The sequence below is a fragment of the Bos indicus genome, chromosome 2, assembly GCF_029378745.1.
Source record: "Bos indicus isolate NIAB-ARS_2022 breed Sahiwal x Tharparkar chromosome 2, NIAB-ARS_B.indTharparkar_mat_pri_1.0, whole genome shotgun sequence".
Taxonomy (NCBI): domain Eukaryota; kingdom Metazoa; phylum Chordata; class Mammalia; order Artiodactyla; family Bovidae; genus Bos; species Bos indicus.
Genome location: NC_091761.1, coordinates 15,092,856 through 15,112,426, shown reverse-complemented (window position 1 = coordinate 15,112,426; position 19,571 = coordinate 15,092,856). Strand labels below are relative to the sequence as shown.

Sequence of the window (19,571 nt, the reverse complement as noted above, 5' to 3'; positions counted from 1 at the left end):
CTCATTGTAATTTTGCTTTGCGTTTCTCTAATAATGGGCAATGTTGAGCATCTTTTCATGTGTTTATTAGCCATCAGTATGTCTTCTTTGAAGAAATGTCTGGTTAGTCTTCTACCATTTTTTTGACGGCATTGTTTATTTTTCTGGTATTGAGCTACATGAGCTGTTTGTATATTTTAGAAATTAATCCTTTGTCAATTGTTTCATTTCTATTATTTTCTCCCATTCTGAGGGTTGTCTTTTTACCTTGCTTATAGTTTCCTTTGTTATGCAAAAGCTTTCAAGCTTAATTAGGTTCCACTTGTTTATTTTTGTTTTTATTTTCATTACACTAGGAGGTGGGTCATAGAGGATTTTGCTGTGATTTATGTCAAAGAGTATTCTGGCAGGCAGATTTTATCCACTGTACCACTAGGGAAGTCCTGAAAAACTAGCTTTGATATGGTTCGTGCAACATTGTGGTTAATCTCAAATCTTATATATGTCACTTCATAAGCATTATTTTTTTCCTAGCAAATTAATGTTCCTAATTATATTATATTTAAGCTAATGTTAGGATAACTACTAATGAAACTGGCCCATGGTAGGAGAGAAACATAAAAGAGTTTACCATTTTGATGTTAAAAATTCATAAATTTCCTGTACCCCACAGGATCTATCAAGAATTGTTCATACCCTTGACCCTGTAGGCTGTCCTTCAAACATCATGAAGGGAAGCAAATACTGAACCAAGCTTTAGATATGTGACAGAGGCCTCAGTCTTATCAGCCTGTAATAAGAAGTATAGAATGAGCCTGATATTTTCTACTTTAGATCAGATTCATTTATTTAACTTTAATTTTATTCGAGTATAGTTGATTTGCAATGTTTTTTGTTTCAGGCGTACAGCAAAGTGATTCAGTTATACACATATTCATTCTTTCTTAGATTCTTTTCTTACAGATATAGATCAGATTCATGTTTAATAACGTTCTGCAAAAGTCCTCATTAAAGACTCAGTGATAGGGCAGTGAGCAGAACCTCCATCCGATTATTGGTTGAAGTAGTAGCCATTTGAGAACATGACCCTGGTAACACAGTGACACAGGCAAGCTGATGGATTATCTGAGAGATACACGTTAAATATATTTTCCTTTATGGAAAATCAGTGTTTGTTGTACTGCCAATTCCTTTGTGACCAAATACTTCTTTAAATGGTTGAAAACAAATATATGAAAATCATAAATAATCATAGCATTGTTGCAGAAGCACACTTTATAGTGGTTGTAAAATGACTCCTTGGGAGAAATAATTCACATGGTAAACATATTTAGTAAAACCAGGACATTTTGCCCTTACTGCAAGTGGATTTTTATTTCCCTTCTTTCATGTACTTCTTGTCTGAGCTCAGGGTGATGAATTTGTAGATGGCAATTTCAATTGCAACTCTGTCTCTGAGGCACTGAATCTTGGTTATTGTAGTTCTGAAGATGAGTTTTATTTTCTAAATATAAAGAATGATGCAAGATTCATTTGAAGTTTGTAGGAGTGATGTAGATTTTATATTTATGTTCCCTTGAAGTAAGTAGATAAAATCCTTCCAGAAGAATAAGTTACTCCTAAAGTATAAATGAACACTTGAGGAATTATATAAATTATTTCAAATACCACTTATGAATTATTGCTCCTGTGTAATGAATGACATTTCAGAAGACTATTAGATGTAGCTTGTTTTGCAAGGAAACTTTTTTATTTTTCAATTTTTTACACTGAGGTATAATTGGCATACATTATATTAGTTTCAGGTGTACAACATGATTCAATATTTGTGTATATTGTGAAAGTGTCACCAAAACAATCATCCCTCGTCATACATAATTGCAAATTTTTTTCTTGTTTTTTTTTTTTAATTTTTTTAAATTTTTTTCTTGTGATGAGAAATTTTAAGGTCTACTCTCTTAGCATCTTTCAAATGTGCAATACAGTATAATTAATTGCAGCTCCCTGGTAGCTCAGTTTGTAAAGAATCCACCTGCAATGCAGGAGACTCTGGTTCAATTCCTGGGTCAGGAAGATCCACTGGAGAAGGGATAGGGTACCCACTTCAGTATTCTTGGGCTTCCCTTGTGGCTCAACTGGTAAGGAATCCACGTGCAATGTGGGAGATCTGGGTTCAATCCCTGGGTTGGGAAGATCCCCTGGAGAAGGGAAAGGCTACCCACTTAGGAATTCTTGGGCTCCCCTGTGGCTCAGCTGGTAAGGAATCCACCTGCAACACGGGAGACCTGGGTTTGATCCCTGGGTTGGGAAGATCCCCTGGAGAAGGGAAAGGCTACCCACTCCAATATTCTGGCCTAGAGAATTCCATGAACAGTAGAGTCCATAGGGTCACAAAGAGTTGGAACATGACTGAGCGACTTTCACTTTCACCATGCCATACATTACATCCCCATGACTTATGTGGAATTTTGTATTTTTGATCTTCTTCACCTGTATTTCCTATCCTGCACCCCTCACCTCTGACAGCTACCACTCTGACAAAGAACCCTTTAAATCCAAGAAATAGATCTTTCTTTCCTAATAAGATCAGTCTTGGAATTTTATGGTTGTTATAAATTTTTCTTTTTCTTTTTGTTTATTGGTGATCTTCTTTAGCAGATGATCATTTACTATGTCAGATTTGAAATAAATTCTTATCAAACTGCCAGAATATTTATCGAGAGAATGTCTGACTACATTTGTTTTTGCACAAATCAATACTGGAAGATCAAGCCAGAAACCCATAAAGATAAGGAAGAGAAACACTCAGCGTCTAGGGCTAGCAAGGAGATGTCAGAGGCAACTGTTATATACGTTTGACTCTTACATCATGTGTTCACTCTTCATTAAAAAAAATAGAAAGATAGCAACCCCTCAAATTGGAAACAAATGAAAATAAATGAACCCAAACCATAGTAGCTCAGTAGTAAAGAATCCACCTGCCCAGCAGGAGACCAGGTTTGACCCCTGGGGGTCAGAAAGATTCACTGGAGAAGGAAATAGCAACCCACTCCAGTTTTCCTGCTTGGGAAATTCCATGGACAGAGGAGCCTGGCAGCTACAGTTCATGGGATCACAGAGTTGGACACAATTGAGCGACTAAGCAGAAGCAGCAAATCATATATGAAATTAGTTCTGTAACCACACAAGATAAAATTATTCCAGGTGATACTTGCGTGTAGTACTCTGCCTATTCTTCCTCAGTCAGATGTTCTAATGACGAAAGGACTCAACGAAGGCTGAAACTTGACTCAGAACTTTTATTATTAGTGACAACTTTGGTATTGTAGTTTTGAAATGTTTATATATGGATGGTGGTATTGGTTTAACTGCTAAGTCGTGTCTGACCCTTGGACAGCCCCATGGATTATAACCCTCCAGGCTCCTCTGTCCATAGGATTTTTCAGGCAAGAATACTGGAGTGGGTTGCCATTTCCTTCTCCAGTTTATATATGGGAGGATTAAGCAAATAACAAAAGATGTTAATTTTCAAAGTTTATAATTCTTGTTTTAAAATTTGTAAAAATAATTTTTGAAATATACATTTAAGATTGTTTCCTCTTTCATATTTCAGGTTAGTTTTTAGAAAGTTATTTAATAAAGACAATTTAATATATTCCCAGTATACTATATAACTGTGACTATTATCACTTCAAAGATAAAGAAAATAAATATCTGTATATAATTATATTCATTGCGATTCTCTCTACATTTCTGCAGTTTTGCTTTATAACATGAGCCTGGATGTGAACCGAAAGACAGAGTCTCCATCGAGATTTTACTTTTCTTCCAATGGAACTTATGATGTGATTACAAGAAGCATTAAAGTACAGAGCAAAGCAACTAGCTGCAAAACACATCAAGCATTTATGCGGGTAATGTAAACTTGTTTTCATTAACAGATATGTAAACTTCAGTATTATCAATACATTTAATTCTTATTGCATTGGTATGTTTTATAAAACATAGTGAAAAGTGTTAATGCCTCCTGAACTATCTAATCTACTACTCTGTAGTCTAGATGTTAGACAATCCTATGACCTGGATAATTCAAACCCTGCTTACTGCTGCTTCTTTGTTTCATATTTATCACATTTAGTGCATCTCTGTTTTTAAAGATTTGCCTTTTCCTATCCTCAGTTGTTACTGCCCCATCTCTGTTTACATGCTTGCCTCAAAATGTAAATATCGAGTAGCTCTGCTGTGCCCCAGATCTATGCCCGGTAGATGTTGGGGCTGGGCGGAGGCTATGGAGGCTGGTTTGTTTTTTGTGTGACTCTAAGAAGCAGAATCAAATGTGGCTGCGTTTGGATTGTGCCTTTGTCTCTGTGCCAGCGCCGTTGGTGATGTCAGTGGGAACTCACACAGTTGTCGTGTGGTGGGGATCATCTGTGGGCCAGGATGATGGCTCTCGTGATGGTTTGGTGTGTATTCTGCCAAAGCATAGCCGATTTCATGTTTCTTTTATTAAAACACTCATTCCCAAACTGATCATCACGTTCCTTGCATTGGTCACATTTTATCGTATGAAGCAGTGCCAGGCCTTTTTCATTAGGGAATGGTGTACTTCATCAGAAAATCTATTGTCACAAAAAAGCCAAACTATTCCCGGGAGCCCTTTCTGGGATTTCAAATAGTAGCCTCAGCTTAGACCTTAATTTTCCCTTAGATACTTATTCTAAGCAAATGCAAACAAGCAACAGGACTATTAAATGTTAAGAGCAATAATCCTTATGCTATTCCCTCATTTCCCTTAACAATTTTTGTTATTGTACTAGGGTAAAGCTATTAAATGGTTGAGAGCCAAAGTATAGAATGATATTAGAGTAACCATCATTGATATGGTGGGGATTAAAGAGTTTTTTAAAAAAAATTCTAGACAGTTAATTTTACTCCAGTTAACCAATTTTAGAGACTAACACTGAGACCATTTTAAAGATAATAAAAGGACCAGCATTAGACACTGATAAATATATTGTGTTGAACTTGCATAAATGGCAGTAAACTGATCTGCTTTATTGGTCCTGTTTCTTGGTATTGTTCCTATGACTAAGGGTCCATCACAATTGTGCACATTCCTCAGAATAAGCTTGTCCCCGAAATGACAATTGAGCAAGGTTTCTGTGTTAGTTACATGTATACTTGTTGTGTTACCATGGTAGCGACAATAGCAGGTTACAGCCATGACTTTGGGCCATACTGACGGTCAAAAATAGCATTTAGCTCTGGAATTGGTACATAGTGGGACTGTTTATTAAAAAATGATCGTTTCTTCCAATGTTGTTTTTCCTTTCTAACTTACCTTGTTTTTGTCTGGGACATTTTAAACCTATTACATAGAAAGTCAGAAGGCTACTCCAACACCCTCCCTTGCAACAAATCCAAAGGGTAGGTGTTAAAACTACAGAAGCAGCTGTCCTAACCTTGAGTTCTGTCAAGGACTTCTAGCTGTTATTTGGGAAGAGATGAAATATAATGTGTGTGTTCCCCACCCCAACTGGCATGGTATCCAAGGCATTCAGAAACATTAACTGAATTGCTCCTTTGTTCTCTAAAACGTATTCCATGTCAGGGGTGTATTATACATACGCACTCCACCTCAGCACCCCTTACAATTAAATAAGGTGATACTTTTTAATTATGTTCTCAGGCCCACAGCCCCCACGTCTCACAGGACAACCTGCCTGCTACTTGAGCATGCTTCCTTTGTATAGGTTCTGTTGGCTATACCAATTAAGCTCTACTTCTCCTTCCAATTAACTTAATAGATATTGAGTACCTATGTGGTGTCAGGTTCTATTTGAGACTTTTATATAGGTCAATGACTAAAACATAAAAAAGGTTACTACCCTTATAGAGCTTATAGTGTAGTGTGGTGAGATAAACTACAGTGTAACAAAATGTAATTTTTTTGTAAATTTTATAGTATTTTAGAGGAAGATAAGAGTGTTAGTTGCTCAGTCTTTTCTGACTCTTTGCCACCCCATGGACTCTAGCCCACCAGGCTCCTCTGTCCATGGAATTCTCTAGGCAAGAATATTGGAGTAACCATTTGTTTCTCCAGGGGATCTTCCTGACCCAGGGAATGAATCTGGGTCTCCTGCATTGCTGGCAGATTCTTTACCATCTGAGCCACCATATGGGCAATGGAAAGAGGAAAGGAGGGCAGACAGACCACAGGAACCAACAGAGTGCTGGGGAAGGAGTAAAGGGTGCAATTTTAAATAGGGTGGTCAGAGCGAGTTTCATTCAGAACGTGACATTTGAGCAAAGACTTGAAGGGAGCAAGGAAGTTACCAGGGGCAGTGTACCTGCCTGGGGTACATACCTGGGGCAATGGTCCTCAACCTTGGCATCTGACAGCATCACCTGGGCAGCTGGTTAAAACCACAGATTGCTGGGCCCCAACTAGAGTTCTTGATTCAGTAACTTCAGTGAGGCCTGAGAGTTTCCAGTTCTACAAAGGGCGCAGGTGATGGTGATGCTGCCAGCTGGGAAACTGTGCTTTGAGAATCCCCCATCCAGGAGGAGAACAGTACAGAAAGAAGAATTAGGTAAAAAACAAAAACAAAAAACACCTCAAGACAACAACATGCCTGGTTGTTTTAGAGAATCATGGGGAAGCAAGGATGGCTGGAAAAGAGAGCAAGGTGGAGAGTAGTAGAAAAAAAGGTCAGATCACATAAGATCTGTGATTTTCTTTCTCCAGATAAAATGGGATCTATTGTAGAGTTTGGAGCAGAGGTGACATGATATAACTGAGTAACAATAAGGAATACTCTAATTGCTTCCTAAGTGCTGTGTTGAGACTAGGCAGATTGACACAGGAAGAAGAGGATACTTCAGTAAGTCAGCTGAGAGATGATGGCTCCAGTGAAGATGGTGGTAGTGGGTATGGAGAGAAACAGGGGAAGGCAGATTCTGCACAATTTAGTGAAAGATTGATGTCTAACATTCGAGAAAGGCTCCAAAATGATTCCAAGGTTGTTAGCCAAAGCCACTAGAAGAATACTGTTTTCATCAATAGGGCAAGGGAAACAACTCTCGGGTGGACAGTGTTGAAGTTCAGTTGTGGACCTGCTGAGCTGAAGCCATTTGTTTTACTTGTAAGTGTATAGAGCAATTCAGCATTTAAATATACTCATCTGGAGTTGGAGAATGCTGTGGAACTGGAAATACAATGCCTCTTCGGCATATGAATGAGGTTTCAAGGCATATGAGGTGGCTGAGATCACGACAGGAAGAAAGAGCCAAGGTCTGGACTCTGGGCACTATAACATGAAGAGATTGAAAGAGAAGGCTTACAATGGCGACGAGAAGGACCAATCAGTAAGGAAAGAAAGCAAGAGCTCCTGGCATCCTGGAAGTGGAGTGAATAAAGCAGGGTACAGAGGAGAGCATGATGATGTTTTCAGTGCTTCTGCTTAGTCACATAAGATGGAGACTAAAGAACTCACCGTTGGGTTTGGCGATGTAGAAGCTATTGGTGATCACAACAACAGCATTTCAGAGGAATAGTAGGGGGAAAGGAAAGGAGGAGAAGAAGTGGAGACAGAGAGTAGTTTATTCTTTCACAGATTCTTGCTCCAAAGGGGACTGAAGAAAAGGGGTTGGGAGTCAGTAGCCGGCAGGAGAAGTAGAGTGACTTTTTTATTTTTCTTTTAAGATAAGAGGAATAGCATGTTTTTATGCTCATAGGTATGTTCTAATAGAGTGAAACATTTAGGAAATAGATGAAAGAATAGTTGGAGCAAAGTTCTCAAGGCAAAAGCAGTGGAATTTAATTGTACAAATGAAGGATTGATTCACGGTAGGCACGTGCATAGTTCATTTGTTTGTGTGTAGATGTTGGGCACGTGTGTGGGGGAGGACTGGAAGTTCGCTTCTGATTGCTTTAATCTTCTCAATGAAGTAAGAAGCAAAGTCATTAGCTTCAGTTAGAATGGAAGAGGTGGTGTTTAGAGTTTAGGAAGATGTGAAATAGTCTTCTCAGAGTGTGAGAGAGTGAGAGGGAATAGTATGGTCCTGAGATGGCATTAGGCTCTCTGTTGCATCAGACGGTGAGATGAGTCAGTAGGGCTGTGGTTTTTTCCAGTCACATTCAGCCTGATAGGTGGGAGTAGGTGAGAGTCAACCGTGGTTGTGGTCTGCCAACAGTGTGACACAAAGGAGAAAAGAAAGAGTTGAGGAGTAAGCAAAGAAAGATCTCATCAGTTTTACAACATATAAGAGCCATTGGGATCTGAAGGTGAGGAAATGATTGAATTTTGTTTTTATTCTTTCATACAATCCATTGGTGATCTCACGTAAATGAAAGTTTTTAACCCTACTTATATTTTAAAAACCTGTCACAGTCTTTGATGGTAGAAAACTTGGCTATTTTTAAAATTCCAAATATTCTCAAAAATCTTGACTTTTATTACATCCTTATCTTTTAATCACCTTTTAGTTTCATGTATTAGATCTTCTTGGAATGTGGTAGACATTTTTAACAATTAATAATTATCACATCACTGGAATATAAATTTGTTGGTATGTTATTTTTCTGAGACTATATGGTCATTTATCTGGTTGGTAAGCATATCAGATTTCTCAAGTCTACTTAATCTACACATAATTAAAACAGGTATTACATAAGATTGTTTTATGTGAATGGTCAAAATGTGTTCTTCAGAAAATAGGAAGGTAGAAATTATTATTTTCTCCTTATAGAACTCCGTATTTTAGTTGTCTATAATTATGCCAAGCTTTAATTTTTGCTATTAGAGCCTTTAAATTATTAGATGTCATGAAAGAAGAAACTAGAATTTAGAGTTGGGAATTAATAAAAGGTTGCTATGATAGGAAAAAATGGTTAATTTTTATGACTTATAGTGTTTATCTATCAGAATTGTATTAGATTTCACTTTTCCCTTTATGAAAATGTTCCCTCATTCATGTAAGCATATGAAAATTAATCTTTGTCTTTGTTGCCTTCGTAAGTACAACTTGATTTGGTCTTAGCGACTTCTTAGGAAAAGAGCTTAGGACAGGGGATAATTTTGAGGCTATTTTGATTTAGCAAAACCTAATCAATAATTGTCAACAATTTTTTAGAAATGTTGGAGCAGCCATGCTAGTGAGACTTACCTTAAGGTTTTTAGCGATGATGTTTCTTAATTGATCTTGATGGAATCTCTGCATGTTGGAAAGAGATTGATGTTTGGAAAGAGAACAAATGAGCCAATGAGCTTAGTGGCCTTAGCATGTTCTATAACAAGCATGAAATCAACCTGCCTGTGTATTTAGTAGACTATTCTTTCTTTGCTTTCTCTGAATCCTAGGTTTCTGAAATAAAGGAATTTTATTTTGTTACATGAGTCTTTGGGTGACTTCTAAAACCCATCATTTTCAGTAATAACTTCAAAAAAATGAATGTGTATTTGATTAGTAAATATATTTATTTGTATTTTATTTGCTTATATTTTTAAGCTATACAAAGTTTATACATAGTTTAATGAAGTACCATTTGCTCCAAAGTAGTTATGTTTTAACCTCAACACACTATGGACTTTCTGCTGAAAATCTAAGTGCAAGCAAACTATATAACTGTACTGATTTTATGGTATCCTAGAAGTAGATTGATTATTCCAACATATAGTAATTCTTTGTTAGATTCAGGGTCTTTGAAGATATTATCTTTTCCATGTTTGTATTCTTAGAGTTAGCACAGCTCATTAAACAAGGCCCTTAATTGAATAATGTTTAAGAAATTTATAGATGATGTGTTCTCAGTGCTTTTTAAATAATTCTGTGAGGAAAAAAACCTGAGAATAGTCTACTGGTATAATGGTTAGAGTACCTGTCTTGGGGATGTTATCTTTTCTCTGGAAGTTTTAGTCTCAGATGTTGGACAGTTCACCCTCTGAAACATACTTAGCAGATGAATCGGTTATAATTACACATGGCCTTCCTGGCTCAGATTCCAATCTGCCCTAGTGTTCCCTTCTCCCATACCAACTCATTTCCCACATTGGCACGAGAGCGGCATTTCAAAAACACCAATCTGATCACATTCCTTATTGAAGAGTCTTCTATGTGAGCATTTTCCCCTGCCCTTGCAGGTGTAGATTAGTGGCTCTCCCTGTTCTGCACCTGTCTCTGTGTATCAGACTGTTCATCCCCCCACCACATGTGTAGATTTATGGGTTATAAACTGTGCCATAGACACTGACTTTCAGTTTTGTGTCCCTAGATCCTGCCTTCTGCAGAGTAGACCCATGAATAGATATCTTCACATGTTTATTTATACCTCAACAGCATTTTTCATTCAGTAATATTTTAAAAATATTTCTGGCTCCACCCTTTAAATAAATTCCTTCACTGCATAAACACAGTAGGAGGACATGAACCTACAGCTCCATTCTCAAGTTGGCCATACTACAGATTTCTGTGAAATCAGACAATAAGGCAGACTTTGTGTAATTTCTGGCATGTGCTAATTTGCATGCTTGTGAGTGTCCTATTTTTATGTAATTGTCCATAAAAATGTGGCATGGAATCTTCATTATTTTTAATATAGATAGCACATGCCCATCCAAATTAAAAATTTTAAGCAAATCTACTTTTTCCCTCCTATATATTAATTAGTCACTTTAAGACATTTTTGATATTATAGCTTCTGTCCTTAGGTGAAGCTGTTAAAGTTAAGTAAGTGTGAATATCTGTTAAATACAGTTCTTGTAAAAGCACACGTACATTTTATATATTGTGAGAAAAGCATAATTAATAGCTAATTAGGATAATGAAAGTAATATACACCAGATGTAGAGAAGACCTTGTGGAAAATTAGTATGAATTAGATAACATGTGATGTGGTCAAAGCAAGCTTGTTGAGAAGAATTAAAACAGTGGACATGTGGAGGGACAATCAGTGGCTGTCTAGCCCTACACCTTGGGAATAATTTAATCAAGTTTGCTATTGTAATACTCAGGGCTTCAAGCTGTTCCATTTTCACAAGTCAATAACTTGGGATTTGGACCTTGATTTGCAGCATTCCTATATGGTCAAGGTTTCAGGTTGAGATGATCACTTACCAAGTAACCTAATAAAAACATCTCCATGTGTGAGCATGGGAAAGCCATGAGAGTCTTGAGTGCTTTGAGTCATGCCGCACATCTTCCAGGTACCACTTCATTAGGACAAGTCTAATTGCCTCCCTAGTGGCTCAGCAGTAAAGAATCCACCTGCCAATGCAGGAGACATGGTTTGATCCATGAGTCAGGAAGATCCCTGGGAGAAGGAAATGGCAAGCCATTCCAGTATTCTTGCCTGGGAAATCCTAAGGATAGAAGGAGCCTGGTGGGCTATAGCCCACGGGGTCGCAAAAATGTCGGATATGACTTATCGACTAAGGAATACTTGTGTTAGTAGAAAATGTAGCTCATTTTTTATTTAGTGTTCATTAGTTGGCAACAGACTGATTTTATTTTTTCTCACTCCTCCAAAATAGTCACCAGAATTTATTATAAGAAACTAAAGTTCTGTAATTCCTTGGTTGGCTTATATGGCTACATTTTGAAGTAATATATGCACATAATAGTTATCATATTTAACATCTTTTAAGGACTCTGTGGGAGAGGGAGAAGGTGGGGAGATTTGGGAAAATAGCATTGAAACATGTATAATATCATGTTTGAAACGAGTCACCAGTCCAGGTTCGATGCACGGTACTGGATGCTTGGGGCTGGTGCACTGGGACGACCCAGAGGGAGGGGAGGGGAGGGAGGAGGGTGGAGGGTTCAGGATGGGGAACGCGGGTATACCTGTGGCAGATTCATTTTGATATTTGGCAAAACTAATACAATTATGTAAAGTTTAAAAAAAATAAATAAATAAAAAAATAAAAGATCTTAATACATACCAAGCATTGAGCTAAGTGTTTAACATACATTATGCCACTGAATCCTCACAGCAATAAAGTGTAGGTGTCATAATCACTATTGCCAACCATTTTCACATGAGGTAATTGGTCCATAGGTTATGTAATCTGTCCAAGGTTACATAGATAACAAGGGAGGGACCTGAGGTTTGAACCCTAGTACTCTAGGGAGAAGGCAATGGCACCCCACTCCAGAACTCTTGCCTGGAAAATCCCATGGATGGAGGAGCCTGGTGGGCTGCAGTCCATGGGATCGCAAAGAGTCAGACACGACTGAGCAACTTCACTTTCACTTTTCACTTTCCTGCACTGGAGAAGGAAATGGCAACCCACTCCAGTGTTCTTGGCTGGAGAATCCCAGGGACGGGGGAGCCTGGTGGGCTGCCGTCTATGGAGTCGCACAGAGTCAGACACGACTGAAGCGACTTAGCAGCAGCAGCAGCAACTCTATCTTCAGACCACTTGATTTTATCCATATATATATGTTGTTAATGATGAGAAGAAACAATTACACCCTTTTTTAATTACATACTCTGGGAGTTGGTGATGGACAGGGAAGCCTGGCATGCTGCGATTCATGGGGTCGCAAAGAGTCGGACACAACTGAGCGAGTGAACTCAACTGAAGGACATAGAATAGGTGTAGTCTTTTATGTGATGTGTCATATTTATTAACTAACTTTTATCAAAAATTAATACAGATATAAGCAGCATAGCTATAATCCTTATGATAGGTATTTTTTCTATTCATTGCTGCTGCTAAGTCGCTTCAGCTGTGTCCGACTCTGTGCGACCCCATAGACAGCAGCCCACCAGGCTCCCCCGTCCCTGGGATTCTCCAGGCAAGAACACTGGAGTGGGTTGCCATTTCCTTCTCCATTTTCTATTCATTAGGGGTTATTAATTTATGAGCTTTGGAAATCTGCCTTTAGATAGAAATGCTTAAGCTAATACTCCAACTCTGAATTGTCTGTAAACGAAATCCACTGACATTATTCACTAGGATGTTTGTCAGTTACAATGTCATAGATCTACTAAGGAACTAAGTGTAAATATAAACCTCATAGATATAACTCAATTATAGTTAAAATTAATACGTCTAGTCCTAGTGAAAACACTTGAGTTCTTTTAATGGTCAAGAGGGACTTTGCTGAATCTATTTTTTTAACAAGAACTATAGTTGGGACAGATTGAAGGCAGGAGGAGAAGGGGATAACAGAGGATGAGATGGTTGGATGGCATCACCAACTCAATGGACATGAGTTTGGGTAAACTCCGGGAGTTGGTGATGGACAAGGAGGCCTGGCGTACTGTGGTTCATGGTGTCACAAAGAGTTGGACACGACTGAGTGACTGAACTGATAGATTGAAATGGGCATATGAAAACTAGAGTCAAGCCAAGCTTTACATTTAAGTTTTTAGTGTGAAAGACAATGAGTGCGATATTTTCTGAGTATAGTAACAATTATAATACCAAAAAAAAAGAAAAGAAAAACTGCATAGCTCCTGTGTGCATGCTGAGTCACTTCAGTCGTCTCCGACTCTGCAACCCTGTGAACTGTAGCCCACCAGGCTCCTCTGTCCGTGGGATTCTCCAGGCAGGAATACTGGAGTGGATTGCCATGCCCTCCTCCAGGGGATCCTGACCAGGGATTGAACCTGCATCTCTTATGTTTCCTGCATTGGCAGGCGGGTTCTTTACCACCACCACCACCCGGGAAGCCCAGTTCCTATGTGGGTGGACAGCATTGTCTGATTGTGAGCTTCCTTCTCAAATCCTGAGATTGTATCTATTTTTAATTCTTTTGTGCATAAGATACTTTTTCTATAGGTTTGCCCTTGACATTTCTTATTTCTTGCAGTTTAAATGGTCAACTGAATTCTGTTATAAATTCTCATGGATTACTTTATAGTGGACTCTTATTTGTCCATGCTCCTTGTTGTTATTGTTCAGTCACTAAGTCATGTCTGACTATTAGCACCCCATGGATTGCAACACACCAGGCTTCCTTGTGCTTCACCATCTCCCGGAATTTGCTCAGATTCATGTCTGTTGAGTCGTTGATGCCATCCAAACATCTTATCCTCTGTTGACCCCTTGTTATCCTGCCCTCAGTCTTTCCAAGCATCAGGGTCTTTTCCAATGAGTCAGTTCTTCACATCAGGTGGCCAAAGTACCGGAGCTTCAGCTTCAGCATCAGTCCTTCCAATGAATATTCAGGGTTGAATTCCTTGATGGATGATTTCCCCAGGATGGACTGGTTGGATCTCCTTGCTGTCCAAGGGACTCTCAAGAGTCTTCTTCAGCACCACAGTTTGAAAGCATCAATTCTTCGGTGCTCAGCCTCCTTTATGGTCCAACTCTCACAGTCATACATGGCTACTGGAAAAACCATAGCTTTGACTACATAGGGGCTTCCCTTGTGGCTCAGCTGGTAAAGAATCCTCCTGCAATGTGGGAGACCTGGGTTTGATCCCTTGGTTGGGAAGATCCCCTGGAGAAGGGAAAGGCTACCCACTCCAGTATTCTGGCCTGGAGAATTCCATGGGCTGTATAGTCCATGGGGTCACAAACAGTTGGACATGACTGAGCAACTTTCACTCTTCACTTTGACTATATAGACCTTTGTCAACAAAATGTCATCCCTGCTTTTTAATTCTCTGTCTAGGTTTGTCATAGCAAGACAGGAAGAAAAATAAATGAGTCTGCTTTGTTTAGTATATATTGAAATTTGCATATCCATCTAGGCAGGGCTCAGAGAATTGCTTTCTAAGGAATGCCATGTTTTTTTTTTTTAATCTTAACCTGACTTCTATATTTTTTTTTTACCGACTTGGGATTCTTGAACACCTTTACTATTTAGGGAAGCATTTCCTTAATTGAATGCCAAATGCTTTTGAACTTACTTTCTTATTTTCTTATTTTATTTATTTCAAGTTATTTTAGTGTGTGTGTGTATGTCAGCAGATAATTTTGATAGTGATGCAGTGTATTCCCATTTAACAAAGGGGCTATTGAATAATCAAATGGAAAAGATGATATAAATTTTAAGTTCATGGGAAAGTGTTTTTAAAAGAGAGAAAAATAATTCCTGCATGTAGAAATAAAGATTAAAATATATGAATTGACAATCAGAGGAATAAACTCACAAGTTGTTTCTTTGGGGGCAGAAGACAGTACCATTTAAAATTCTAATCACTCAGACTTTTTGATCACATATAGATAAGATTAAGACTGATAAATGTTGTATAAAAATTAGTAAGGTATTAAACTTAGAGTGTCATACAGAGGAAAATGGATTCCAAATGGGTTACAATCCCTGTGTAATTGATAAATCCAAGAACTCTTTCTTTGTGAAATGTGAAAGCACAATAAATATAGATATACTGTAACAACTAATAAGAAAATTATATGCAGAGAAAATAGCATAGAAGAAAATATGCTGAAATGCACACCTCTATATCTATTAGATAGTTCTGGTTTTTCTTTTTAATAACTTTTGTCTTTTTCCTAATAAACATGAATGCCTTTGATATGAGTGAAAATGTACAGTTCAATTTTTTAACAGTATATCTTAAAAAGAAAGGATATTTTTTTTTCACTTCCACATGTTGTATTTGGCCTTGTGTAGGAAAAGAGGGGGCTTATATATTTTTTAATTTACAGGCATTTTTATTATTAATTCATATGGTTTTCAATTTCTTTAGAAAGATGTACGGGACATCCTCACCCCAATCCAGATTGAAGCCACTTACCACCTGGGGCATCATGTCGTCAGTAAACGAAGTATAGAGGAATTCCCTCCACTTCAGCCAATTCTTCAGCAGAAGAAAGAAAAAGACATCATTGAGAAAACAGTAGGAATATTTTTCTTTATTTGAAACGTTATGTGACATAAAACTAAAGAATTTTTTTAATATTATATAGTTATGTGGAAGTGAATCTTTTTAAAATTTTAATGAAATTTTTTTATAAAAAAGATTTATGGTATGTCTTGTTTTCCATTCTTTTTTATTTTCCCTTTAGGATATTGAACTGAATACTTTTAACTATGCATTTAGTCATAGCAGTGATTTCCCACATATACATAAAATGTTAATTTTCTCTTCTCGATACCTTGTCAATGAAGAAAGTATATTTCTAGCAAGGACTTCTAATGGAAGTGAGCAGCATTCACAAGTTATTCAGGTCATCATGTGTGTTCAACTTATCTTTCTCATTTTCTGTCTCCTTTTTCATTTTGTCTCCCTCTCACTCACCTTGCCCACATATTCATTCATGTCTTATTAGTCAGATTTTACTCATTTATAAACATGGCATTTATAAACATGGTATTTAATTACACAACAGTTTCTCTTAATGGCACCCCACTCCAGTACTCTTGCCTGGAAAATCCCATGGATGGAGGAGCCTAGTAGGCTGCAGTCCATGGGGTCGCTAAGAGTCGGACACGACTGAGCAACTTCACTTTCACTTTTCACTTTCATGCATTGGAGAAGGAAATGGCAACCCACTCCAGTGTTCTTGCCTGGAGAATCCCAGGGATGGGGGAGCCTGGTGGGCTGCCGTCTATGGGGTCGCACAGAGTCGGACACGACTGAAGTGACTTAGCAGCAGCAGCAGCAGCATATGCTTTTCAACCACATCTCAGGATCTAAATGCATTTTGAGATTGATCCTGCATGCTAACTAGTGAACTGCTTTTTAAAATGTATGCCAAAATCTATCAGTTTCACTGACAGTTTATTCCCAGGAATCCAGTTCAGACTTTTACTATCCAACAGCAAAAAGACAGAGTCAAAGGCTGTTTGGAGCTGTGGTAAAAGTACTCATTAAAACATTCACTTATAGCACACAGAATGCAAAAGAGGAAAAGGACATTTAAAGGTCTAGGTCATATCCTGTCCAGGCAAAATTGCCCCTAAGTCACTTTAAGACATTTGAGCTCAGAATCAGCACTGTCTGCTCTCTGTGCTAAATCAAATAAAGATGATAACTTAAGAGCAAATTTCCTCTATACCCTTGTATGAAAATATTCATGGAAGTCAGTTTTTTTCATTCTTTTGTTGAACTTCAGCCTTCAATATCAACTACCTTTAAATGCCTTTAATAATGAACATCTCAATATTTTAAGTACCTAAGCTCAAATCTTAGCAACTTGTAGTTATATTAAAATGAGCTACATTTTGATTCTTCAAACAACCTGCTTCACAAATAAGAGTAGAAGGAAAAAGTTATATTTAAGTCGTCTAGAGGACGATTTTCACTTACACTTCCCTGTGCTCGCCTGGCACAGGCAGTCTCTGGTCTGACATGCCATTTGGCAGTGCCCCACTCACTCTGCATTTCATGGCCTGGCCCCTCCTCTGACTCTCTAGATTTCTCTCTTTTCTGTCTCTCTCCCCCCTTCACCTGCCCCTCTCTGCTTTCTTTCTTTTTATGTCTTTTATGTCTGTATTTCTTTGTCCAGCTTATACCTAAGGGCTTCCTGTGTACCTTACAGTATCTCTGGGTCCTATTAAAATGCTCGGAATTAAATAAATTCTGGAATCTATTGATAAACTATCATTTGTTTTCATTCACTGTATCTTCACAGTAAAAATTTCTACATTTTATTATTTTCAACAAATATAAAGTCACTGTTCTACCACCTGTGAAAACTGTATCATGCTTACGCATAATAAGCAGGATCCCATGGCAGCACCAGAAAATCGAGAGGAATTCAATGAAAAAGTCTTGGCAGCACAAGTTTTACACTCTTACAGAGGTTACTATCACAGTTTGATTAAACTTCTTTTTATACAACTACTATGAAAGAATTTTTTTTTTTTACTTAACACAGTTAGATTTTAAATTTACCTATTGCAAGAACTTGGTTCCTTTAGTCCTGGAATTGTTAGCTGAACCTTCTAATTCTCAAATTGAACTCTTTGAAAGTTATCAATTTGCTATATTAATTTTTTCTTATGTATTGTAGATAAATTATTCTTTAAAAAACATGGAAATAGGCCTACTGATTTTAACTAAAATAAAAAATATTGTCATTTTACTTCCAGATAAACTTTGCCAGATTTTGTGCCCATGAAAACTGTACTGCTGATCTACAGGTTTCTGCAAAAATTGGATTTTTGAAGTAAGTGTACTTTGCTCTCTGTTATTCATCAGGATGGGGCACTTTATATGTGCATGTGGGTTCTAAAGAATAAAGGACTAAGAACTAATCATTGGGGATTAACAACATTTAAAGACCTGGGAAAGAGCAGCATTATGCTGAAAAAGACTAAGTGATCTATACAGCAGTCATATAAGCATACGTTCAAAGGTGACCACTTATTGAAAGAATAAGAATGGTTGAGCACCATGGTTTTGTTTTATCCGGCATAATTTTAATCTTTTTATTGATAACTCAGGTATTTCAGGATGTAAGTGTGTTTTAGATTATCATTAATATAATTGTATTTATTTTTCAGACATTTTAAAGTGCCTGTTAATAGAATTTTAGTGGCAAAATGAGCTAACCTTTATTACATAATGCTTAGCATTTTATCATCCAAAAACTGTTAACATAGTTTAGTGAAGTGTAAGTGTTTGTTGCTCAGTCATGTCTGACTCTGCAACCCCATTGACTGTAGCCCACCAGGCTCCTCTCCGTGAAATTCTCCAGGCAAGATTATTGGAGTAGGTAGCCATTCCCTTCTCCAGGGGATCTTCCTGACCCAGAGTTTGAACCCAGGTTTCTGGCATTGTAGGCAGATTCTTTACTATCTGAGCCACCAGAGAAGTCTGATGCACAAGTTGAGACTGATGCACAAAATCTCTAAGTTTATGTGACACATTTGAAAGGGAATAAACCATTTTGCTTTTCTAAATTCACAGAAGGGAAAGAGAAAAAAGAGAATACATGTAACGTGCTTAGAATAGTGTACATAGTGCAAACTGGATAAATGTTTGTGAAATAAACCATTGTAATTTTGTATCATATTTATGTCCTCTCTATTGACATTGTTCTGCATGTGGAAGGGAAGATGTAAAAATGAAGATTGGAGATCTATACTTCAGGTTAAGAGCTAGTTGTGTATGAAAAGTGAGAGAGGCAAGGAGGCATCACTGACAGGGCAGGAAAATGGGAGACTTTTTTGGGGAGGTAGGGATATAAAGGAAGCAGGTTTAAACTGGGGTAATCTGAGTTTGGTGAGATTTCTGTATGTAGCTCTCCACTGGAAAATCTAGTTCAGGATTGTGTTTGGGGGTCCTCTACACATTAGTGACTTGGGAAAATGCCTGGGGTCAAAATGGAAATTTCACAAAGAACTAAGGACCAAATCTTGGCAAGCGTGGATAAATTTCATTTAAAAAGCTTAAAAAGAATAAGGAGTTACTCCAGGAGACTGGAAAAGAAACTTCATAGAACCAAGAGGAAAATCAAGTCCATGGTGAGCTAGCCAATGGAAAATGTAAAAAGAGAGACTTAATACTGTAATTTTGTAGAGATCGGAAACCATAATGAATAAGGAAAGGTCATGGAAGTTGGCACTTAAAATGTGACTCGTGGGGGAAAAATAGAAAGACACCAGCGAATTTTAACATAGAAATGTCTGAGCAGTTGTAGCATAATGATAGCATCAGTGATTAA

General features: G+C 37.7%; 1 protein-coding gene across 1 annotated transcript in view; it reads left to right on the top strand.

Moving 5' to 3' along the window:
* Positions 1–19,571, top strand: part of ITGA4 (integrin subunit alpha 4) — a 96,422-nt gene that overhangs the window by 48,352 nt on the left and 28,499 nt on the right. The window contains exons 15-17 of the mRNA XM_019969847.2: positions 3,739–3,893; positions 15,647–15,796; positions 17,995–18,071. Coding sequence (XP_019825406.2) covers positions 3,739–3,893; positions 15,647–15,796; positions 17,995–18,071 — 382 coding nt within the window. The remainder of the gene's footprint in view (positions 1–3,738; positions 3,894–15,646; positions 15,797–17,994; positions 18,072–19,571) is intronic.